This window comes from Centruroides vittatus, unplaced genomic scaffold (genome assembly GCF_030686945.1).
Source record: "Centruroides vittatus isolate TY-2023 unplaced genomic scaffold, ASM3068694v2 contig_549, whole genome shotgun sequence".
NCBI lineage: Eukaryota > Metazoa > Arthropoda > Arachnida > Scorpiones > Buthidae > Centruroides > Centruroides vittatus.
This window is the reverse complement of record NW_027122325.1, coordinates 6284474-6311839: the sequence shown is the minus strand read 5'-3', so window position 1 is coordinate 6311839 and position 27366 is coordinate 6284474. Positions and strand designations below refer to the sequence as shown.

At 26.6% G+C, this 27366-nt stretch overlaps 2 protein-coding genes across 2 annotated transcripts; both read left to right on the top strand.

The window, feature by feature from the left end:
- Positions 1–9134: 9134 nt before the first annotated feature.
- On the top strand, positions 9135–12779 carry LOC136978655 (sodium/potassium/calcium exchanger 5-like). Its single transcript, XM_067274396.1, has 10 exons — positions 9135–9331; positions 9881–10066; positions 10367–10450; positions 10520–10626; positions 10846–10946; positions 11017–11107; positions 11176–11373; positions 11453–11684; positions 11849–11950; positions 12027–12779. The coding sequence occupies exons 1-10, from the start codon at positions 9172–9174 to the stop codon at positions 12350–12352; spliced, it is 1587 nt and encodes a 528-aa protein (XP_067130497.1). The 5' UTR covers positions 9135–9171; the 3' UTR covers positions 12353–12779.
- Positions 12780–24740: 11961 nt separating this feature from the next.
- On the top strand, positions 24741–27065 carry LOC136978618 (uncharacterized). The gene has a single exon (XM_067274357.1). The coding sequence runs from the start codon at positions 24741–24743 to the stop codon at positions 27063–27065; it is 2325 nt and encodes a 774-aa protein (XP_067130458.1).
- The last annotated feature ends 301 nt before the right edge of the window (positions 27066–27366 follow it).

Sequence of the window (27366 nt, the reverse complement as noted above, 5' to 3'; positions counted from 1 at the left end):
GGCACTAATTATCGGTGTTCAGTATATACACAATACCTTAAAAATAGGAAAAAAACCCAAAAAATCCTGAAAAGAGTAAACAAAAATATCAGTTTCAGTTTTGTTTAATTTTTATAATATAAATTTCTTTTTCACAAATAAAAGTGACCTGGTTCCTTTTAGTATTTTTCTGTTTCGATTCTGTATTCATTGGACAAAAGTTTTAAGAATATCTTATACAACTATTAAATTAAAACTTTAAGTCAGAATTGAGCAAAGATTGCATGTTTAATTTGAGAGCAAATGAAGCTGGTAGAGCATTATTTATTCAATGGAATACAATATAATATGCATATAAACAATTAGCTTTAAAAAACAATTGTTAATAAACTTAACGTTAGCAATATAAATAATATTTAAAAATATAATAAACTGTAGAAAATACATACTCATCAATTGTATAAAAGATAAATATTTTCTTTGTACATAATATCCAAACTGTTTCTTGTGACTTCAGTCAATGGATCTATCTAGACATACGATCAAAGTAGACTTTACAGAAAAAAATTATATTTAATTTAGCAATTAAATATTAAATATTATATAAATAAATGTTAAATATTAGTAATTAAATATAATGTTTTTATAATGGAAACTTCCTTTCCAAAAAACGCCTTATTGCTTTTCAATGTAATTATTTATATTTTCTAAAATTCTCTATGTTCATAATTTCTTCTAGTACAGATGCACTTGAATCACAATTGACTTGGCTAGTATTGAGGAACGAGGCAAAACCTGCTCTACTCATTTGGAGATTTAAATCGAATTCCTAAGTTGGCAAGTTGACGTCACTTGGCAATCTGCCTAACACATCACACTATCGGTACCAGAAATGTACTCTTTACATCCCCAAATATTTTATTTTGTTTCCTTTTTACGTGCCAATTCAATAGTTTTTTTTCTTATTTTTTGAAGCAGCTGGTTAATACTTTCATTACATACACATACAAAATAATAAAATATTTTAAATACAAAGTTTAAAACTATAATGATAATCTCCAAAATAATAATAGTAATAATATTAAGAATAAGCACATAAATCTAATAAAATATAACTTTAAATATCTTAAATAGGCCTATGCTTTAAATAGGTTTTAATATGTAGTATTTTTCATCTATGTAATTCAATTGGCCTATGCTTCGGCTTGCAGCTCCGTAGGGATCAAATCCGAGACGCGACTACCTGAATTTTCACAAGTGCTGGCGATCTCTAGGGCTTTAATTGTTAACGAGGCAAGCTGTTCTCGTAGGATTCTGCATTAAACGATAGCTGCTGGATTCTGTTAAAGAAATTGTGACTACTCTGTAAATTTTCAAATGGACTGAGTACCAGATGTGTCGATCTTCGCCTCACAATTTCCTGTCGATCCCTGTACAGTGAGCCAGGATTGTATTAAGCGATTTCTTACCATAATCTGTCTAGAAATTCGACATTTCTTCCAAATGTGGAATTCCAGAGAGATACAGATACTTTTTTTTTTAACAAAAAGTTTATTAATAACTAATTTTATACATTAAAGACACGGACTGTTCCCGACATCATACACAATGCACTCTGACGTAATTAATTAGAGCATTTAAAAATCAACATTATCAACTTATTATAGCTCTAATTACTTTTTATGTAATACGACATTTCTTGCATTTCAAATCACTTTAATTGTGCGTATAAATATGAAAGTAAACATTGATGACCTCTTCTAGCTATACAAAAAATTCTTCGCCAATTTAAAATTTGATGCACAGGAACACAAATGATAATTTATTTCTATGAAAACTGTTTACATGTCAAAATTATAGAATAATAATCACATATAATTTTAATGGAAAACATTATTGAGCTGTAATTTGAAAAAAATTGAAGACTTATAAATTTCCACTGTTTTCCTTCCGACTTCCCTTAATCTCGAAAACAGAGTTAGATACATGAAAGACGAGACCAGATAGAGTCAGAAAAACCCGATTCACTATACATAAACTTCCGATGCAAACCAGAAGTCACGTTATTTCAATTCAAAATTTTTCCCTGAAAGAAGTTGCATAGATGACACGATTCTATTGTTATAGGAGAAGTATGATGCACAGGAACAAGCCACTACTAATTTGAGGTGGAAAGCATATATTTTAAATTAAATAAATTAAAAATTGCAGACCGGTATTGTGACGATGCCACAATAAATAATTGCTCATAGTGTTTCATACAATTACTTAACTATTACTATCGAAATTTTTATTCATACAGCAGTTATATTACCTGGATTGTCTCCTAATTTAACTATTAATGTAGTAAGAAATTTGTTAATTTCAGAAAATTAAGAAATTATATTTAATTTCATTGTAGGATGAAACATTGTAAAAGCTTATCAAATAGAAATGATAATTATTACATAGTAAAGTTTATATGAAAGATATTCATTCCTCAGCAAATTCTAGAAAGATAAATATTGTATGATGAGTGATTTTTACTTCTAAAAAAAGAACGTTTACACTTTTCCTGTGCGTTGATTACAATTTAATCCTTTTCTAAATTAAAGTTTACTATTTATAATTATAAAAAAAATATAGTCAAAAAATGTGTTCCTAACCTTTAATCGAGAATGCTGACTTGTGAGAATTCATCAAATATCTGTTATTTTCTTTCGAACGTCTAAACTTTGTGACATTTGGCAACCATATTTCGTATTGTTTAATAATACTGCATTTCTTGGTTCTAAATAACACCATGATTTTGAATTCGAATTTTAAGATCTTTCGTTGGAGAGAAAAAAAACTTGATATAACTTTAAAATTAAGTAATAAGTTAGCAAACCTATTGTTATGCAATACTCGTAGGTTATGTATGGCAGCAGTATTTCCACGGTCTTTGACGCACACAAAAACTTTTTGCTTTAATATTTCATCACAACGTTTCATTATAGGCACTTTAAACGTTAAAAGAAGTCTAATTTACACACACATTATCAGAAAAGCTCATTTGAACTGATATGAACGTTGAGTAACGTAACCGAAAACATCTATAGTATTATTGGTTCATAACGCGTCAGGTGGTCTACTCGCAAAGACTACTGATTACTGCGAATGCAAGACACATCTCTATTTCTGTCAAGTAAAAATAGGAAGAAAATGAGTCTTAGAATCGAGAAAATAGTGTATTTTTATATTCGTTTTATAAGTAATATTCCTTTAAATATTAAGATAATTCATACGAAGAAAGATCAATTTTCTTTAAGTTATATTTAATTCAATTTAAGTATGATTCAGAGAATATTTTAATATTTTTTTGTTTTTTTCATTAGCTATTTTGCAAAATTTAAAATTTTTGTCTATATTAGGAGATTTATTGCCGTAAAAAAGAATAATTAATTAATATAATAAGATATTAAGAGTATATAACTGATTTCTGTATTTACGAAATGCGATATTCAATGACGATAAAAATACGAAATGGAAATATTCGATCAATTAATATAATTTACATATTTTTTAATACAGCAATAGAAATAGAGAACCGAAACAAGATTTAGAATTTTATAGGAAAGATTTTTTCCATAAAATAATAATGGCCACATCTATCTAAAATAAAACAAAACCAAACAAACAATGAAATATTTATGTATACTTGAAAATCCCATCTGTATCTTTTTCTCTATTGCCAAAAGCGCTTCGTGCTTATGAGGCTGTTACAAAGCTATTCTGCTGCTTATGTTTAATCGCGTAATAATATATGTAACGTATTACATGATTAAAATTAATTATTCCCAAGATACAGTCGAACAACAAGAGCAAACAGTCCAGAACGGCTGGTGGCAACTTGACTAGTTTCTTCTTGATTCCGAAAGATGTTAGTAGAATTCCCAGCTGAGATAAAATATATAGACCTATGTCGGTTCTATATACTTTTTCTTTGAGTATTTTTTGCTATTTTCCTTTATTTGATAACATCATTATATAGCGAAACGTACTATTTAAGAACTGATTTATTTTACAGATTTAAAATCTGAGTTAATGAGTCCTTCATACAGTGTTTAAAAAATTTAAGAATACAGTTTTATACACATTTATACACATAAAATTCCGAAGAATTGTAAATACAGTAATATTTATTTAGAATTTATAAATTCGCAAATATCTTCTGATAGAACCGAACATTTCGATTACGTTTAATTCCTAATATTCAGTAATAAAAAATTTGAAATAGTTTTGATTAGTTTTGCAAATTGAATATAATAAAGTTAATTATAAATAAATATAAGATTTCAAGTATTTATATTATTACTTTTACTACCCGGCTGTATACATAACACAGGGAGAATCGGTCAAAAATGACCTCCGAAGATTTTTATATTTTTGGACTTAGGGCACCTTGAAACGTTCAGAAATGCAAAAATAATTCGTTTTTTTTCGGTATATATGAATGTTAGAATATATATATCTAGGGTGCCATATGTAGGGTATGTAGGATTTTGTTCACCCACTTTGAAGCTTCATAACTCCTTTGCCTTTTATCGAAAATTTCTGAAATTTTGAAGGGAAGTTTGTGTATTAGGGGGATTGACGCCGTTAAATTTTGTTGATTGAAGATTAAGGGAGTGGGGAGATAGAGGGGGGGTCATGCGTTATATCTCTAGTGGGGTCAGACTTAATGAAGATTTTACTTATTATTAGCATTTACAATTTTTTTTTACATTTTTATTTTTATAAGACTCATCTCTACCTTCAAAATTAAGTTTTTTTTTGCTATTTTATAATAATTAATAATATAAAATGTTTTTAAAAAATATCATAACAGATGGCCCACCACAATTTTTTATTTTTTGCCGGAAAAGTTACGAAACTCTTTTCTGAATTGTTTTTGTTGTATTTAAATTCTTATTTTATCATATTAATAATAAAATTTTACTTCCATATTTATATAAAATCTTATTTTTTATCGAACTTTTTAAGATTTTTAAATAGGAAAAACACAATTTTTAAATAATGACTTTTCTCAACTTTTTTAGAAATTTTGAAATTTTATTTTGCTGACTTAACTCTCAGTTAGCAAAATAAGTTAGTTAATGTATGCTGAAAGTTAGTAACTAACTCTCAGTATACATTAACTGTTAGTGTATAGTTGTACTTGTTATTCTGAAGAAATTGGAGAAACATTACCAGTAGAATAGAATTTTATTTTAAAAATCTAAATAATATTGTTTGCATTAAATTTTTATTTTGGCTGTATTCCACTCATACAAAGTAATTTTTTCTATGTTTTCTTATTTGACAATCCTTTTCTAGCTTGCTGAAAGACTGTTACGTTATTCAGAAACAGTTTTCTAGACTTTTAATGGTACTAAATCTTTGCAAAATATTGATATAAAAATAGATGGCTGCATGGTTGAGGTAGTTAAGTTGTCAGACTACCGCTCTGAAATCTGGGCGATTTTGAAGAACTCCAGGAATTTTTAAAGGCAGATATGGTAAGCCCCGTCTCTTAACCCGATAGCTCCATTTTGGACCTGCCGAATTTATGATGGATAAGGTTATAAAAGCGCACTTAGTGCCCTCAAAGCAGAAAGAATAAAAAATAAAAAATGATAATACAATATATATTTATAGATAAAATTGTTATCTGATATAAAATTAACGTTCTGGGAGATTATATTATAATTAAAGTTTAGGAAAATATCAAATATTGAAATTTTGTACATTAAAGATACGACGGTCCCCGACTTCGTACATAATGAACTCTGACATAATTAATTAGAACATTTAAAAATCAACATTATCAACTTCTTACGCTCGTTATTTTTTTTATGTAATATGACACTTCTTGCATTTTAAATCACTTTACTTTCATATATAAAAAGCACAATTAAACATTGATGGCCTGATCATTTCAGTCCACCAGTGGCCGAATAGATAAACCACAGAACACTGGTAGTTGGTCGTGGATTCGTGTCTGACTAATGAGCTGGCCGCTTGGAGTCTTCCAGGTTTTCTTCACGTGTCTAACACCTAAATATGGTAGAGTTAACAGATATTTGAGGATAAAATCCGGGACAAAAGAGCTCTTCTCGAGATATGGGACGCTCAATTCTGGGACATGCAATATATGTGTATTTTCACTCAGCCAGTGACAGAAATACAGAAATACATTTAAAAATGTAGAATAGGAAAAATATATCTTATTTTAGGAACAATTTTTAGAATAAAATCCTCCTATCGCTAGCTGGCAGTCGGAAAAATCTGGGACATCTGAAACTTTAAAATAGGGGCCAATTTCCCATAGAAAGTCTTCCCAAGGCATCCCTCTTGACAGATCGTTCATGTGTTATGTTGCCACATACCACCAAACTAAATGTTACCAAAAATCATTTCAGTTAAAGCTAAATCTTTATTTCAAATATGCAAGTGATTAATACTGTAAGTGTTATGTGAATGAAGATTTTGACTATAATTTTCTTTTATTAATACTCTATATAATGCACATATTAGCAACAACATTTAATCTATTAATGATATAATCTCAAACAAAAACGTAAAGAATTAATATTTATTCATATCAGCTCATTTTTAAGTTAATCAGATCTTCATTAAAACATTCGAATTTTTTTATATCAATACTTGCAAATATTCAATTTCAAATTCTTTTAGAGTTAAAAATTATTTAGTAGTTAATTAAAAAATTATACTGATTATTTTTAATTTATAATTTCTGCTGTTAAGTTTAAATATTACTCATCTTATTTAATCTCTTTTCATACTGATATGATATTGATTTTATTTATTTATTTATAATATAAACAGCATTATGAACTAAATTTGCTAATTTAAATAATGATTTTATTCAAATATATGAATATTCTTATAAAAACATTTAAATAGCATAAATGAAGATTTATTTAGTATTTAAAGAAATTTTTAATTATTTTTATATTATGAGGTAATAAAGATGAAAAATTTTGAAAAAATTATAAAAGAATTTAATTGAAAAATTTCATTTTTTTTATTGAAAACGAGAAAAAATGAGGATTAATTTAATTGTATTGATTAGACACATATGATGTGCCATTAGGATTTTCAAATTAGAATATTTTTAATTAAAATAATATTGAGTTTCGCTTAAGAAACAACCTTACAGTAATTCATAAATTGACGTAAAAGAACAATTAAAATTCCATACTGAAAAGAAGATAAATGAGCCAGAAATGTGTTTATGGCTATTGAATGGTAATTTATGTAATAAAGATGTTTGATAGCGTTGTTTTGGACTATTTAATTTTTACAGGAAACTCAGTAAATTGAGCATAAGGATGCGGTTCCAGGATTAATTAAATAAGAACAATTCTAAGAGAAGTAAGAGAATTGAAAATTATTTTAAATAAAGCATTTTAAAACTGAAAAGTTACTTTATAGTATAAATTTATTTATTTATTATTTAATTAATTGATTAATAAATTTTTTAAAATTTAAACAATAGTTTAAACCGATTTATAAGAAATTTCTTATTTTAAATTTATTTTTTCGATTTATAAAATACAACAAAAGAAATAAAAATTCGGAACTTTTGAAAAGCTTTACGCAATTTATCACAGTCGAATAGTTTCATTTAATAATGCGCAGCTTTCAACATAAAGTGAAGAAAAATCTATTATTTATCGTAAATAAAGCTAGTTAGGCAATATTTTATTACTATTATACATTTCACTTTTAAAAAATTTAAGAAAAATGATCAAAAATTTAAGAAAAGTGATTAAAAATTTATAGTTATTTAGTAAGTTTGGATCTAAGCAAACACTTTAAAGTGTTTGCTTAGATCCAAACTGGATTTACATGGTTATATAAAATGAAAAAGCATCAATAATATGAACTAAAACGTATTTTTTAAACCTTATATCGAATGATCGCTATCCAATCAACATGACCTTTACCTTGTCATTTAAAATGATTATCTTATACTGTATATAATAGTGTAATACAAACAACGCATTGAATAGCGTAATAATGATTTAGTACGAATTAAAACACCCTTAAATTAGAAATTATTGCTTCGAGTTGGCTTCATTATCTTATTTTACTGTATTATAAATTTTTATATTTATTATATGCATTGAAAATATGTTTAGATATTGATGCAATCTTGATGGATATAATTTTGTTCATTTGGAGAATTTAAACAGGAAAAAATAGCGCAAAAGTATACTTTTTTTTTTTTTTGAAGTTTATAAACATAAGTTTATTTTTGTGCACTATCTATTTTCAAATATAGTAGAAAGTGTACAAATGAAAATATTCCATATCATGTTATGAAAGATATAAATTTACGTTATCATATTGCTAAAAACATAAATAAATAAATAATTTACGAAATACATTGTAGGGATGTTGAAACAATGTCCTAATTGAAAGCAATATAAATAATCTTTTGATTATTTGTTTGCTTAATCAATGTTAGATAATAAAAATGCATACGTTTTTTTAAATAAAGTTTTATTTTTAATTTTAAACTATGTCCTGCTAAATTAAATTAATAGATAAATTAGTTAAATGATAGTTTTCTTATAAATAGAATAACATTTATTTTTGCAAATGCAAATGCAAATTAAATTCTTAATTTTATTCTTATTTTATTATTTTAATTCGAAAAAATAAATATGAAAAAACTTTAAATCGACACGAATTCTTGCTAATCTAATACAAAAGAAGACAATTGAAATAATAAAATTGATAAACTTAGTCTTGCGTGAGAAGATAAAGGTGATGGTGTTGTAAGGCGAAAGTCATTTTATATTATTTCTTAATAAATTTGGTTTATTAGACATAATTTATCTCAAATAATACTGATTTATCGCTAAAAATTATTCAGTTTTTATTTTTATTTTTTAAATCAATAAAATTCATACACAAATACTAACAAAACAATTACGTTTGATCAAGTGACTGTGGAAAATAAATACGTGCAAGTTGTGTAAATTGATATTATTTTTCAATTATTAATCTCGATAATTGTAATCAGCTAAATATATTTTTATATCATCTAATCAATATATATGTCGAGAGGGTATCTTTGCCTTTGTTCGATGAGCAATCACGTGATTATCAGTGATTTCAAAAATTTAGATTAAGCACATTTACGACTTTTTTACCTTAATGGCTGCTTTGGTGAAGGATGAAACTGGATGGTTATGGAAGCCATGTAGTAGAAAAGCTGCCATTATTTTACCAATTATTATTTTACTTGTTGCTTTAGGAGTTCATAGAATCAAGAATTATAAATATGGAACAATTCAATCGAAAACTATTGAATTAGGTAAAATTATTACAAATCTTTAAGATTATTTAAGTTAATACTAAGAATGAATTAACAATTTTGTAATTACGTTTATGTAATTAAAGGTTAACGTTATTGTTTATTATTTGAATTAACTTAGTAATAGTCTAGTAACATAATTACCTTTGTGTATTCCTATTGTTTAAACTATATTTAAAGAGAAGTTTGTTAAATTAAAGTCTGCAATTATTTTCACTATGATTGTTAAATGACTTTTATTTAAGATTATATTTAACAAATAAATAAATTAAGCTAATTACACGCAGCAAAACATAAAGGTAAACAGTAAATAAAGATTTAAAGAATAAACTGAATTTGCTTAGACACATAATCAGATAATTTATCGTATAAAATATTTCCAATAACTAATTGACAATTTATCATATGCCCACACGAAAAATGGATAAAGATAAAAATTATCGTTGATTAATCAGATTAAATTTATATCAAAACAACAGTCATATTTTTCAATAATATATTTTAAAAAATATATTTCTGAGTAACTGCAATGTTTTTAAACAATTACAGATAAAAGTATAATTCCTGATTGCATTCCTCCATCAATAAATGAATTTCCAAGAGACTTATTTACTCAGGAAGAGCGTCAAAATGGATGGATTGTCGTACATTTTTTTATTATGGCCTACTTATGTGCCACATTGGCAATTGTATGCGATCAATACTTTGTACCTTCGCTAGAAAAAATATCCGAATGTAAGAATTAAATTCTAATGATTATTTCAAATATAAACAAATTTATAAATATTTAAATTAATGTTTTAAAATTTTATTACGGTATCCGAATTTATATATTATATTTTTATTAAAAATTTATATAATTATATTTTTAATAAAAAAAATAATATATGTAAATCCGAATAATATGATATTAAAGTAAATAAATTTATCATTTTGAGTAAGAAACTTTAATAATTTTATCTGCCTCAGGCATTTGTTTAAAGAAGCGAATGTTAGATATTACTTTATATATTTTACGATATTTTTTCCTTTCAGGCTTGAGAATTCCAACTGACGTTGCGGGAGCGACATTTATGGCTATAGGAACATCATCGCCAGAACTCTATTCTGCTCTAATAGGTGGAAAGAAGTACCCATCAAAGACGGACAGTTTTATTATCTCATTTATATAATTTATTTTTTTCACAGGATCTTTTATAACTGAAGGTGATATTGGAATTGGAACCGTTGTTGGTTCTGCCGTTTTTAATATTCTTGGAGTAACGAGTGTTACTGGATTGATTCTTTGGAGAACTGTGAGTTAAAGACAGACCACTTTAGAAAAGTTTTTACGACTTAAACAAAAATTTAACTAAGTATTCACTTAGTATATCTGATAGTTAAAATATACGATAATGATGAAAAATTTCGGTGAATATCTTATTAAATTCGCGAAGAGTTTTTGAATTTGCGTAGGAATATGCACATAATCTTATATATTTTATTTTAATATTGTCTTATATACTCTTCTGTAGGAAGCTACTGTTGATTGGTATCCTATATCAAGAGATAGTTTGATGTACGTGATATCTGTAATATCATTGGTTGTCATTATCCGAGACAATGTTGTAGTATGGTTTGTGCTTTATTATTTTTAATTACTAAATTGTTAAATATAATAATTTAACAGATAAATATGTTTATAGGTCAGAATCAGTTTTTTTAATAGGAATGTTTATTATTTATATCACAATAATGTATTATAATACCAAGTGTGAAAGTTGGTGTACAGAACAGGTAATTTTAATTATTCGAATTCCTATAATATATGTAAATAATTGAATTTTTATTTGACCTTCTAACAGATGGATAGCTTTAAAAAATGGTGGAGAAACGAATGTGTCTGTAGCCCTGAAATTAAACTGAGTCAACCATCATTGAATGGAGACTGTCCATGTGGAAGAAAAATATATTATTTAACTAGAAGACGAAGAAGCTTTAAAGTTTCAGATAAAAAATTAAAAAATAAAAATGAAAATTCAACGGACAATGATGAAACGGTAGTAATTATTTATTATTTCTTCAAAATTAAATATTGTTTAGTGATAATTATTGTAACAATTTTGTAAAATAAATGTTTAGAAATCAACAGACAAGATTAATGGGGAAGCGGTAAATTCAGAAGAATCTGAAGTCTCTGGAGGAATTGCATGGATACTGTGGAGAGTAATGCTATCACCTGTTAATTTGCTTCTGACAATAACAATACCCGACATACAGAAACCCGGAAATAATTTTTCTATAACATTTTTAATGTCTGTACTTTGGATCGGAATTATATCTTATTTATGCTCTTGGATGGTAACCATTATTGGTAATTACCAATTATATAATGCTAGTTATCTGAAATTAAATGTTCCTTTTATATTTTAGTTATAATTTTGCAATATTAATGCTATCATGAAAATAATGTATTTTTAGAAATAGCTTATTGCTGAAAGTTTTGAAAATTTACGACTTTATTTATGCATTTTACAGGCCATACTTTTGAATTACCCGATTCTGTTTCCGGAATTACCATATTAGCAGCCGGAATTAGTGTACCAGAAATAATAGCCAGCGTTATCGTAGTTAGAAATGGTAAATATGACCGTTTGACTAATCATTACAAGAAATCATTATAAATAAATTTTAAAATGATATATTTTTTTTATAGGTATGGCAAATATGGCTATCTGTAATTTGATCGGGAGTAATATTTTCGACGTATTATTTTGCTTAGGAGTTCCTTGGTTGTTGAAAACTACGCTATTTTCTAAGACGGGAATATTAGTTATCAACAGTTCTGCGTTGACATATACAACTATAACATTATTATCTACAGTTGTTTTGTTGTTTTTAACTTTCAACATTGCCGGATGGAAACTAAATTGGAAAGTTGGTCTTTCGTGTCTAGGATTATACATAATATTCCTTGTGATAGCTTGTATGTGCGAATTAAATATGTTTGGACAAATGAATCCACCTCCATGTGCTATTTAAATTTAAATATTGTACATAAACACGTAAATATTTACATTTTCAGTTTTATTAATTAAATTATAAAATTAAAATTGATAATAATTATTGAATATATCTACCTTTATCGTCTGCATTTAAATGTGCATTTTTTATGTCAATTAATGATAAATCTTGATTTAAAAAAGCAAAAATATCTTATATTTAATATTCTTTATTTACATATATATTGTTTATATAAGCTATTTAATAAATTTTTATTGAATTATTGTTGTCAGTTATTAAAAATATTTAAAGAAATAAATCAAATGTCTTACATTATTGCAATGTGTTGCTTAGAAAATTGTCTTTATATATACAAAAAATAGAACGCATCTCGTAATGTTATAACTTAAGAACACTCCTCAAAATATAGTTTAAACTGTATAATATCAAGTAAAGATAGAGAAAAGTTAATAAAAATACAATCTATGAAAGTATATTTATACATGTTCAAAAGCAATAAATTATAACTCGAAGTCTACTGTATTTAAATGTAAATAATTGATAGCATAATATAGATTTAATCAAAACTGTTTTCCTTTTATGTTGTTATTGTATCGCTATATGTACAAACTGTCGAAAAGCTTTTTTTATAGAATAAACATGTAGGCTTATATATATAAAAATACAGAACACAAATAAGGAAAGCTTTTATCTAAAGTAGACTACGATTCGTGATATACAAATGGTTTTCATATCAGAGATTGGTCAGAGTTCAAATTACAAATTCGAATAATACAGTAAGGTATGTAGACGAACAACGTGTAATATTATACATTTTCAACGTTCGATGCATGTTTATCTGATAAAAGAATTTAAAACTATTGAGTAAAAACAAAAAAATGTGATGAGAAACGTTAATGCTTCTCAATATAGGTCAATTCTGTTATCATTTCTTACAAATGTATGTTGACTTGCAGTAAGAAAATTATTACATATAAAATTTATCAGTAATTAAATATTTATTTTTTCATAATAAATATAAAAACTTTTAATAATAATTACTTTCACATTTTCAATTATGTCTAATGTCCTAAAGAACTAATAATATATTACAGAAATTGTAATAAATTTATAATAATTTACATAATTTAAATAGGCGCATGGTTAAAGGAATAAGCTTGATATCTCATGCATAATAATCATGTTTAATATTAATGTACAGTAGATATTTTCTATGAATACTAGGGAAGGTGTATTTACGTATTCTGCAAAGGTAATCCATTGATTCTCTTTTAATCATAAAATGAGTTACACCGTATTTAGTACGATAGAATTTCATCATCCGATTACATGGAACTAAAGTGATGAAATCGATCAGAGTTGTAGAATTAATGAGGATCAGAAGGAATCGATGCTGAATTGTCCTGAATATCTCGTGTCGAAGTGTCTTATAAATAAGTTAGCGGCAGACTTAATTTTCAGGTGTTCAACAATATTATTAAGTGTTTATGATATAAATTTGACATCTCGAACTTTATTAAATTTCATGAATTATTTAATCGAATAAAACCTTTTGATCATATTAACTCCCGACATAAATTAATGAAAAGTTCAAATGTCATGTTTTATTTTTATACCTAGCATGCTTGTTTATAACTTACCTTACAAATATATTATGTATATGATTAACAAGGCCCCAAAGATAATGATAAAAACAATTTAAAAATTTATGTACGTAAAATTATTCTATAAATTATAAAAGAAAAGTTTACATTCGCTTTAACAAAGTATTATATTTAATAACAACATTAAATTCGCTGAGCTCCAGTAAAATTCTTCGAAAGTTAAAATTATGACTTGAAAAGTCATGTTTATTTTACTTATTGCATGTAGATATAAATAATGTTTAACTAAGTAACATTAATAATATATTAATTTTAAAATAAATATTTAAGAATGAAAATATTTGTAAAAGTAAAATAAATTTATAATTAAATATTTGAATTCTATTCATTTATATATTAAAATTACAACATATAACATTGAATTTAATAATACAACATTTAAGATCTTTAGTTAAAAATAGGAGTTATTGTGTTTCGATATTTATTGCGATGACTAAATTGTATGATGACAAATTAACTCGCTATAAATACATTAACCTAGTAAGGGAAATAATGAAAACATGCTCTTTTATTATATTAATGAAAATATCTAAAGTTAAACCTAATGGCAAATTACTGTCATTAATCTATTTACTTTATAAATCTTTCCTACGTTGATGAATTTACATCATCGTAAAATTTAACGAGAACATTCCTTGCATAGAATGACAGCAGAGAGATAAAACATTAATAAATGAATATCTGCAAACAATCTCGATTCAATAGAAGTTGATAAATTAAAGTATTAATCAAATAATATTCAGCAAAATATTTTTGTAACGTTAATAATCAAAAACAAAGACTAGGTTAAACAATTCTAGGACATTTGAACCAGATTAGAAATAAAACAGTTGAATAAAACATAGTGTAATTTAATTAATTACAAAAACAATAAAAAATATTCTATATATTAGATTAAAAATAATATTAAGTAGATTATGTGTAATAACACGTGGACAAATGTAAAATAACACTAATTGTTGTTAAAATAATAAGATAACAAGATGAATATCATTAAAAAAAGATAATTAAACGATATTTATTTATTTTTCAGTTTTGATTAAAGTAATAACTATCAAAAGGAAGGTAAATTATAAAGAAGATTGTGTAAGACTGAATTTTTTTTTATTCGAAGACGAATGAGAAATATAAATAACTGCAATATTCTAGCACCAAAAGTCGATGTCTTCTAGTCTCTGGAGTCTAAGAAATTCTCTAGAGGTTTAATGGGTCGAAGACATTTCGAATTTTTCAGCCGAATTCTTCGAAGAAATATATTTTTATTAATAAATCATATTATTATAAATCAATATATTAAAAAAATCTATAATTTATCGCCCGTGTACATGACCTTGCTTGAAATACAAAAAATACAAAGGTCATATACACGGGCGTTTGGGGAGTTTAATCCTCTCATTTAGGAAGAATTAAGAAGTTTTAATTATATTTAATTTGTACCCGTTCAATTTCTTCTTAGTCTTCTTTGTGTTACTCAACATATGTTATAAAGATGAATAAACTACGTTATGAAATATAATGTTTTTTTAGATCCTACTCTTTTAAAAACCCTGCGCTGAAGTCCATCGTTAAATACAATATTAAATACAATATATTTTAATTTTATAACAAAATAATTCTTTAAAATCTTATAATAATAGAAAAATATTCTATGAAGTAATAATTAATATTTCATAAAATTTGAATCTGATCAAAAATAAAATATTAAAATTACTTTTGGTTAAAGATGAGTTTTAAATTTTCTATTATCATGTTATATTCAAAATATAATATTATTTTCATGTGTATATACTGTATTATACTTTAAAATTTTATAAATATAATCATTTATAAGCCTGAATTTTTAAAAATTAAATTTTTATCCTAAATTTTATATCAAAGACGGCAAATATTTAATACTTTTAAATTAAGTAAATCAGATTTAAATTTATTCAATAAAGAATAAGTATTGTGCTTACTAAATCAGAATAAAATTTTTCAACATTTATCATTTCGTTTAGAAATTGCGATTGATGATCTCCAGTAGATTTAGTTCTGATGATTGCATTATTTTCCCTTCTTCCGAACAAACAAGTTAGACATGTCATGAATTTAAATTCACAAGAAAATATTATTTACGATAAAGAATAATGTAAAATTAATTCTTGAAAAAATGAACTTATTTAAATTAATTATAAAAATGTTTTAATAATAAGAAACATAATAAAAATATTTATTTATTGAAGCATATTAGTACCATATTAATCAAGTCTGTAAACTTTCCTAATGAGATTTTTATAAATTACAGATTTTATTAAATAATAGCGAGGTTGAGGCCGAAGTTTTCAACGCGAAAACGTTCCAAACGCCATTGTCAAACTTCTAGGCTTACAGGAAAGCGGCGCTGAACGTCCGACGTACACGTTTTCGCGTTGAAAACTTCGGCCTCAACCTCGCTAATAAGTAGGAACAAAACGTGAAATATTGATGATGCAGCGTTATACTAATTAATTTTGTATTAATTGACTAATATCGAAAGACCTTAGGGCACACTACAGGCTCTGGAAATGTCAATAGTTAATAAGAGATTAGAAAATACATCCTTCAGCTATTATAATTAAGTTATATTCAATTATTAGAATATCATTAATTTTAAAAAAAGTGTAAGTTTATATTTTTGACGCAATAATTCCTTAATGACGGAATTGGTGTTTTTTATTATTATTTTGGTACAGTTTAGTTCCATCTTTAATTCTAAAAAAATTAAAGATGGCGGGGACAGTTTTATAATTTTTACAATTTGTAACTTTTTATTATTGTGTAAATGTGATTATTGTGGAAGTTTTATTACAGAGAGGATGAAAAATCCACTATCAGAGCTCAAGGGTACACGAGAAAAACTTGTTGAGAAGTTGATATATTTTCGTCACTAAAGAACAATTTCGTCAAAAATGTAAATTTGTTATTGGACGGCAATTTGAAAAAATTGTAGACCTATAAATTCCCACTGTCGTCCGTCTTTCCTTAATCTCGAGAATGTGATTAGATAAACAAAATTAAAGACAAGATATGGAAAAGTTAGGTGCAAAAAGCCCCGATTAAGTACAGTCAAACCTGTTTTTATGCGGGGGATAGGGACCGCATTAAAAAAAACGCATTAAAAAAAATCTAACGAAACTTCACGAATGGCTGTAAATAATAGTTTTCGCAACACAATTAAAAAAATAATTTTTTTATGCGGTCAATAGGGACCGCATAAAAGAAGTCTCACGTAGAAAATAACTCAAAACCGTACGAAATAAAATTTATTGACAACAGATGTCAGCACTTGAATGCATCGTCTGGTCTATCGTCTGTTTTACATATTTTTGTCCAGGTGGTGTTTTGTTGACTTAAAAAGTAAATTATTTCATTTTTCGCATATTCATGCAATAATATTACTATAATAAGTGCATTTATGCTACAATAAGTTTATTTAGCTATAATAAGTCAACGTGAGACATGACGAATCGCACGAGACTAGTCGCCAACTATACCGCACAAATTAAAAATTCGCATTAAAAAAATCGCACAAATAAAAATCGCACATAAAAAGAGCGCATAAAAACAGGTTTGACTGTATATATAAACCTCTGATACAAGCCGAAAACACGTTATTTCAATTCAAACATTTTCCCCTGAATGGAGTTAGCACGACTTAATGTCATCGTTTAGTTTACAAAATTCTTAGAATTAAAAAGTGTTGAAACCAACTTTACAATTTTTTATCATTTATAAATTTTCATTACTTTTAATTATATATATATTTTAACTATCTTTGCCATGCGAACACTACTGTAAGAGGACCTGTTTTTAGTAATTTCATTATTCGTTCGGTCAGATCCACAATGGGTTGGCCCAGTGGTGACGGACGGAGCCTGACATATCCGGATGGACTACCCTCGAAAACTTTTCTGGTTTTTCGACCCGTTCGGATTCGATCCCGGATCTCCCAGAGCGATAAGCCAAGCGTTAAGATGACAGTTTTAACGCTTGGCCATCCGGCCGTTTATTTTTAAATGTAAAATTTTAAATATAGAATAATAATTAATGTAAGTTACAAAGTTGGAACCGTTAAAAATTAAAATATTTATAAAACATTTATTATTTTTCAATAACAAATACTTATTTTATTATTTGAAAAATTATTTTTTTATATTTATAAATGCAAAAATTATAATCGACGATTTTATAAAATAGTATTTTAATAAATTCGATTTGAAAATGAAAAATATTTTATAATTTTTCTTATTTAATTACACTTTTAGTAATTAGTTGCAACAATTCTTCAGACAATTAGTTGCGAAATAAATCATTGTAATTAGATTTTTTTTATCATGGAAGATAATTACAACAACTTAAATTATATTTTGATTAAAATATTGTACTGTTTACTCTAAGAAAATATATTTAAATAAAAAAATAAGAATGAACTTTATTTTTACATTGAAATAAATCAATAGTACAGAAAGGAAAAGTCGTTTAAAGAAACAAATAGTAAATAAATTATAGTAAACACAAAAACAATGTTTTTATACATTATATATAAATAAAATATTACAAAATGTACTGAAAGTAAAATGTTAAAGAAAATTTAAAAGTAAATATGTTTGAATTCTTGTATTTTCTAATAAAAACATATAAAATAAAACTTTTAGAAATTTCTTTATGAAATTTTTACTTTATGCAATTTAAAATCTAAGATGATTTTACAGAGTTATTGAAGACAGAAATTAATAATTGCAAAATTAAAGTCGATGATGAACAACATGAAAATAATAGGTTACTAAATGGAATAAACTATTTGAAAAAGGATTGGTTAAAGAGATTGAATTGAATTTTTTTAAGCTTTTCTTCATCTTACTATAAGGCTATAAAAATAGTCTCATTTGTATTCATTACGGTGTGCCAGATCTATAATTAGATTGACTGATTATCAGAACGTAGATTAAGAATGTGATATGATTAATTCTTCTCTTTATAGAAAACAAAATTAAGTTCTAATGAATCTAAATATCTCAAAATTTAGAAGAAAAATGTGTGAAGAGATTATGAGATTTGAAAAATAACAAATTAAGAAGTAAAAGTACTTTTATGTTTCTAATCAACATTTGTTTAATTAACCATACCATCAATTAATGTTAATTAGATAAATTATATTTTCAATTATTTGTTATTATCTTTATTAATATAATAAATATTATTATTAAATACAAAAATCTTAAAACCGAAAGAGCAAATTAAATTAAATTAGAAATATTCTTAGGAATATTTTAATTTAAATTTAACTCTAAATTGTTCTCTCTTTTGGTTTTCTCTAAAGGTGTTATTCGAATGGCCAGTAACAAGTTAGAATTTTTTTTATTAGAAATAATAAAATAAACTATTTCATTTAGAAAAAGTTTTCAGAAACATATTAGACTCACTCGTCAGATAAGATACGGCTATATTCTATAATAAAAACTATTTAATACGAAGCTAAAATAGCAATATTTGCCGGATATAATTATTTACTTCTATAACCATTTAAAAGGGGCTTAAAAATCCCTTTTAAGTGGTTATGAAAGTGAAACATAAACTAATAATTAAATTTAAATATTTAATCAATTTCAAGATTTTTGTTAAGAATCGTTAATTTAAACAAAGATAAGCAAGTATCAAAAAATTAGCAAAGTTAAGCAAAGAACGTTTTCCTAATTTTTATTTATTTTTCTTTTGTAATAAAAATTTTAGCATTAAAAATTTTATTCGAAATGCATTTGTAAAAAATTTGAAAGTCGCTCTAGAAAAAGTAGAAAATAAGGAGCAAATCCGCTCTAAGAATCTATTATCATTTGTTTCCGTAGCATTGTGTCTGTATTTTACAGAGGTTATATAGTTTAGTGATTTAAGTTGCATAATTTTAGTATAATCTTAAGAGATTATTGTAATTTACATTATAATAACGTTTGTTCACTTACTTTTTCTGTTTTATACAGTAATATTTTAATACAATTTACAGTATAATTAGATTTCATTATTGTTTACTTAATGGTAAATAAAACGCAGTTTATACATATAAGTCCTAATGGGGAGTTCTAATCAAACTTATTCGCTGCGTTGTTGCTTATAAATATACCTTTTAATGACTATATTAAATGTCTGTTCATGAAAAAATTAAAAATTTTTAATGTTTGATATTATGCCAAAACCATTGATTAATATAATAGTTAAATAGATTTTTGCAGTATTTTAGTGTCATTTGAGGAGAGGTTAGTATTACTCGGATGGCTGGAAACGAGTTAGAATTTGTTCCATAAGATATAATAGAATAATCTCCCGATATCCGAATCATTTTCAGGAACAGATATTAGATTTAGATAACGAGGTATGGCTATATTCTATAATAAATCTGAAACTAATAATTAAATTGAAGCTAAATTATCGCTACTGTAACAATAATGTCAATGCTATAATACTTGGTGATTTTATGTAAGTTCGTCTATATAATATAACTTAGGTGTAAATAATTTAATGAAATGAATTCATAAACGGATATATATCAATTAAAATTTTTAATTTTATAAACTCTATTCCACATAAAATTTTCTAATTTTAACTTGTTTATTATTGTATTTAATTAATATTGACAGATAACGGGGAGATTCTTATCAATTCGTCATTTTCATAAATTCATTGTGTTATCAGCAGTAAAAATTGTCAAATTTATAAAGAGTATATTTAGTATTAATTTACGTACTATAAATGAATTATCGATCATTCGTTTGAAAGTCAAAAATAATAATTTACAATAATGTATCTTTTATTTCTTTCTATCTCTTGAAATTACAAATTTTCTTAATTCTTTGTTTATTAACGGACTTATTATTATAAACTTGTAGTATCTTACGATAAATTTTATTTATTTACTGCAATTGCTACTTTTTGCAGCTTTCATTCACAGATGAAACTTTTTACATTTAATAAATAATTAAAATGACAATGATAACGACAATTACGTCGTTTTAAAATTTTCATTAAATAAATTTTAAGTTTGTTCTAATGTAAAAAATTTAGCATAATAAATTTCAATTAAAATAATTTCATTAAATTCGCCTGATAAAATGTAGTTATATTGATCAGTTATGTAATTAACTTCGAGGATACAGTAATATTTCTTAATAGATTTGCGGTGTAAAAGCCATTTTTTTAGTTTTTTTTTCGCTTCTAAAAGAAGATTGTCATTTTATTTTCTTTTCTGCTAGTGAAAGGTTTTGAAATGTCCAATGAAAAATTATAATAATCGTTTATGAAAATTTTTAAAAATGTAAGCACAATAATGACACAAAGATAGATGAGTCAGTTTATAGTTAAAAAAATAAATATTTATAGAATATTATTGTTGCAGTTTTATAATTTTAAATATTAAAATTTCTACTGAGCAAACATACAATTTTAGTTTGTTTCTCCTTTATCATCAATTTTAGTTTATTTACTTTATTATATATAAATTGAAAAGTTTAATTATTATGATACAAATATGTATTAGAAATAAATTATTTACATATTATTATTTATTAAATATGTTAACAAATTTTTTAAACTGTGAGGTTAATAGAAAAAACAAAAAAATAATAAATTTAAAAAATAAAGAGAAATTTTCATAAAGAAATTTCTACTGCATGTTTTTCATATTTAAATTAAAGATTTCAAAGATTTAATACTATATTTATAAAATATTAAATTATTTTATATCTAATTATCATTAAGTAATAATAAAAAGCAACAAATTTAAAGGAAATGATTCTCTTTCAATGTATAAGAACTTGCTTTTTGTCTTTTCTTTGTCATTTAAATAACCCTTTAAATTATTAATGTAATTAATTTATATTTAAATGTAATTATTTTAAACGACTAAAATATTTTTAGTGAAAAATAATTGAAACTGTTCTAATTTTGTCAATTCAATGTTAGCCTTCATCGTTTAATTAATTAAATTAATTTTAAAAAATGTTATAGGAAGCTTTAAAAACAAATGATAAACACATAAAGTATTATTATTATAAAATAAAAATAACTACGAATACTCATCAGAAAATAGTAACAAATTTATATGTAGAAAAAATTATGAATGAACAATCTTTTTTAAATGTAAATTTGTTATTGAATGCAAATTAATATTTATTCATCCATAATAAACAAAACAGATAAATAATGTTTTGATTTTTTTTGATTGATTAAATATTATGGAATTTAATTTCTTATCAAGGCGAATAATAAGTGTATAATTTTTAAAAAAGTCTTATCATATTGAATGCAACTAATTACTTTAACTATGTATTTTCATTTGATATATACGTCAGTATTTGCTTGTAATTCATGAAAGAGACTTTTGATTATGACATTATGGGGGGTGCTCAGATCGTCACTGTGGTTGGTGACTTTTTTTCATTTTATCCGACTTCGATATAATTGTTAATAATTGGAAACTGTATAATATTTTCAACGAAAATGAAGAATCTCAAGCTAATCCTACTACTATTATTAATCTCCAGAATTGAATCGAATCCAGGACCGTTGCAGAAAACACCAACGAAGAGAGGTAGACCACCAATAAATCGTTGGTTAAATTTACCTATGGTAGTCAAAATGGCGGCTCGTCTCTAATTCCAGCAAACAGAAGAAAGGAAACAGTGGGGACGCGCATTCTAACCTAACCTAACCTAACTTATTCTAATAATTTGGTTAGTAATAATTATGGTAATTTATTAGTCTGATATAATACTGAAATTAGAAGAACAGAGTTACCAAATCAGACAGGTGAGAAATCTAATTTAAACCCTTCGATAGAGCTAACAATTACGGAAACAACAGGCATTTCAACTACAGACCTACGGTTGAAAATTGTAGAACTTAATACTATCAGTAATGAAAGAATGAAGAAATAATTTTCATTTATCCGAGAGGAAATTAACGTTGTTCATAGTGAAATAATTAATTTTAAAAACAATTGCAATTTATTACCGAAAGAAATGAAAAGATTGAATTAGAACTAACCCAATTACGTAATGATAAAGAACTAATGTAATTTAAGATAAATACTTTGAATAATGCAATAAATAATAATAAATTAATTATATATGATTATGCAAATAAATTAACAGATGTAAATCATAAAGAACTATTGAATTTCTTGACGCATTCTCTAAAGATTACATGCAATGAAAATGAAGACATAAAATCTATCTATAGTATACCTAATTCTAAAATTAATACTAAATGTTTAACTCTGAAATCGGAAACAACTATTTTAACGTCATTTATTAGATTGAAAGAAAACAAATTAGTGGGAGAGTGGCAACATGTAAATATGGCAGCCGATTTAGTTAAAAACTCACGTAATAGAAGAAAATCACTATTACCACATTATATTGATTTAAAAAAACGAGGAGTTCAACTCAAATTACGAGATGATTATCTGCTAATAAATCGGCAAAAAATTACATACAGTTTTCTGCAAAATCAATTAGTATACGCTGATGATTTTTTAGAATATACCCTACAAGAAAATTTAATAAATCAGAGACCACATTAAAAAGGAAAGAAAATAATAAAACAAATAAGAATGAAAACCAGGGAAACGTACAACTAAAAATAACAAACTGGACTGTCAAGGATTAATAAGGAAAACTACTAATAACGACTTCTTATACTTATTAAGAAACACTGATATACTGGGAATTACAAAAACTCGGATGACCTCTCTAATCGAAGATTTAATTAAAAATAATGAGGAATACAAAATTATATCGACAATAGCACAAAAATCAGACGGTTCAGGTCGTCCATATGGAGGGATAAGTTTGATACTAAAAAGAAATATTGGAGAAATAAAATTTATTCAGAAAACCACTAATTATATAACAGTACTATTACAAATCACTAATCCAGATATAAAGTTTCTATAAAAAAAAAAATGATGATAATCATGCTGGTCTACGTACCACCGGAACAACTACAGACTCTAAACGATATTTTTAAAGATTTTGAAAAATATTTCCCCATCTGTTCTAATGATAGGAGATTTGAACACTCGAATTGTACAAAATATGAACTTGGGACTGAATATGCTAATTCGAAACACACGTGAGTCTAAGGATAAAAACATAACAAATTAGGAATCCAACTACTAGATTATACTTACCAACTACAGTTATATATATTGAATGGAAGAATAAAAAACGATTATCCGTCAGAAATAACTTGTATAACTAATTCTGGATGTTCAGTAATCGATTTAACAATATGCTCTGAATTATTGGCAGACAACATACAGTGTGCTCAGCAGAAAATAATACGAAAAACAAAACAAGCACCTGATCATTCGCTGAGAGATATTTATTCTTAACACAAACGTTTTCAATCCAATCAATGGATCATCATCAGGCGAAATTCGAACATTACAAAAATAGAACAACAAGTTCAAAATTAGCAGCATTTTTATTAATTTGTTGATATTTAGAAATGATATTGTGCTGTTAGTTACGTTTTGGTTAGCCGTTATATATTTTTGTATTTTGAACTTGTTGTTCTATTTTTGTAATGTTCGAATTTCGCCTGATGATGATCCATTGATTGGATTGAAAACGTTTGTGTTAAGAATAAATATCTCTCAGCGAATGATCAGGTGCTTGTTTTGTTTTTCGTATTATTTTCTGCTGAGCACACTGTATGTTGTTTATATTAATATGGCGACACCGGCTGTATTGTATAAGAAGTATAGAAAAATTGCGTTAAGTCTAGTCAAGGCTAACTGTAAATTGGAGTTTTTGAGAGAATGTATGAAAAACGGAGTTTTTCCGATGTCCATCTACAGGCTACAAATTCCTAAAGAGTGCCTTTCGTTAAAACGGGGATTTTGCCTAGCATGCCTTAAGAAATCTATTAGGATTGCAAAAAATAAGAAGTTTGGAATTCTGCGAAGCCTAATTGAATTAGAAGATAAAGTTTATGGGGAAGATCCGGATAAGCTCATGGAAATGAAGTTAGGAGTTATTGGTCTTACTGAGGGCGTTTATAACAGCACGAAAAAACGTTATATTAAGAAGATGAGATGGATCATTTATAAACAGGTACCCAAAGGTACTATAAAAGGTGTTAAGAATTACGAAGTATGGGACCAGATTGAAGTACCTAATAGGGTAAAGGAGATCCTGAATAAGGGCCCGAACTTCGTCCCCGAAGATTCTGTGATTTGGGAAACAACACTCCAGGAGATTGAAAGAGGAATCGTGGGGTTAGATCCGGTTGACAAAGACTATATACGTTGGAAAGCTGTGTTAATGAATCAAAAAACTAGGAAAGGAAGAGGTTATAACAAAGACATCGCTTATGCTAAGGAATGGCTGGAAGAGAACAACTTAATCGCAACAAGAGCGGATAAAAGCAAGCAGATTGTTGTGATGAAAAAACCTACATACGACGAAGCGTTGAAGGAGTATATCAGAAATACGGATTGTATTCAGATAAATAGTAACATAGTTGAAGCAATTGATAGAAGGGTTAGAAAACTGGGAGGATCAAAACTGGCGAAGATCTTACCTTTTTTAGTTAAATGTCATAACCCTAGACCAGGGACCCCTAGATTATTTGCCTTTGCTAAGACTCATAAGAAGGGCAAAAATATCAGACCTATTGTGGAAAAACGAAAAGCGCCTACGTTCCTCCTTGAAAAAAGGTTGCATGAGTATATCTCCTCCAAGATGGAAAGTAATGAATTGGTGGCTAAGGATCCGGTAACGGTGGTCAAAGAACTACAAGAGGTTTACTTAGTTGATGACGAAGTTGGGACTGTACTGGATTACGAAAATTTGTTCCCTTCTATCAGGATTGAATCTTGCGTAGAAGCACTTTTGGATTTTCTGACCAGAGTAAACCCTGCTTTAGCACATCATAGGAATGCGTTGGTAGAGATGGTTAATCTTGTTTGCTGCGAGTCTTTCTTTGCGTTTGAAGGACAAACGTATAAACAATGCCGAGGGGTCCCTATGGGAAGCCCAATTTCTGGGCTATTGTGTGAGCTTGTTGTCAGTAGGCTTGAGGTTAAAGTTTTGCGTAGTTTCAAGAACAGCATCGTATACTACAAAAGGTATGTCGATGATATATTCATAATTTGGAAAAGCAATCGATTAATTGCTAGATTTATTGACAAGATCAATGATAATGAAGATGGCCTAAGCTTAAAACTAGAGCAAAAAAGCTCTGTTATGATACATTTTTTGGACATTAAGGTTATTTTTAGAGAGGGACGTATATCTACCGGGGTATTTATTAAACCAACTCATAGCCCGCTTTATATTCCAGCTGGCTCTAACGATCCCTATAAGTATAAACTAGCAGCGTTTAGAGCGTTAATTAGGAGGGCTTTTTTATACTGCGAAAATGTTATAGACAGGGATGCGGAAATAGAAAGAATCACGCAGGTAGCAGAAGCATTGGGCTACAAGAGGAATGTTTTAAAGGGGATTATCAATAAATTAGAAGTCGGTACCGATGCAGCACCTGGTCGCGGGCGTGGTCCATCTTCATACACGAAATTTACGTACAACAAGCGCTTAGGAAGCATTATGAAAGAAATCGCACACATAAAGGATACAAAGATTATCTTAAAAAGAGCTCCGAATCTGTACAGTATTCTTAGAAATGATAAAGGGTTAATTAAGAAAGAGGATAGGTCCGGCGTTTATAGAATTCCATACGAGAATCAGATGTTAGGAATAAGTAAAGATTATGTCGGGGTTACCACCAGAAATCTAGGAGTTAGGATAAAAGAGCACAGATATGATGTTAGAAAAGGTTCTAATGCCACAGTATTGTCACAAATGGCACAAGCGGAAGGCTCAGTAGTAAGATGGAATGAAGCAGATATACTGAAACAAATCCACTCCCCGACCTTGGCAAGAACGGCCGAGAAATTAGAAATCTATAAAAGCAAGCTTAAAGGGAATTGCATCAACGCAAGAGATGCCGAGGGGCTTCCTTCCGCATGGAAGTATGCAGTTATAAACTTCTAATAAGAGCAGTAGCTTTATTAATATGTACAGTTTAATGAAAAACTCTGTACAGCTTATTAAGCAGTGGTATTATTTAGTGTTATTTATCTGTTTTTTAAGGCAGAGGTATTAATATTTTGTATACACTTTTTGTTTGTTATATATTAATATTTTATTTTTAATTTTAGCAGCATTTTTATTAATTTGTTGATATTTAGAAATGATATTGTGCTGTTAGTTACGTTTTGGTTAGCCGTTATATATTTTTGTATTTTTGAACTTGTTGTTCTATTTTTGTAATGTTCGAATTTCGCCTGATGAT

Coding starts and splice junctions, on each gene's coding strand:
- LOC136978655 (XM_067274396.1), top strand. CDS start 9,172: ATGGCTGCTTTGGTGAAGGATGAAACTGGATGGTTATGGAAGCCATGT. Junction 9,332..9,880: donor ATCGAAAACTATTGAATTAG/GTAAAATTATTA, acceptor AAACAATTACAG/ATAAAAGTATAATTCCTGAT. Junction 11,374..11,452: donor CGGACAATGATGAAACGGTA/GTAATTATTTAT, acceptor ATAAATGTTTAG/AAATCAACAGACAAGATTAA.
- LOC136978618 (XM_067274357.1), top strand. CDS start 24,741: ATGGCGACACCGGCTGTATTGTATAAGAAGTATAGAAAAATTGCGTTA.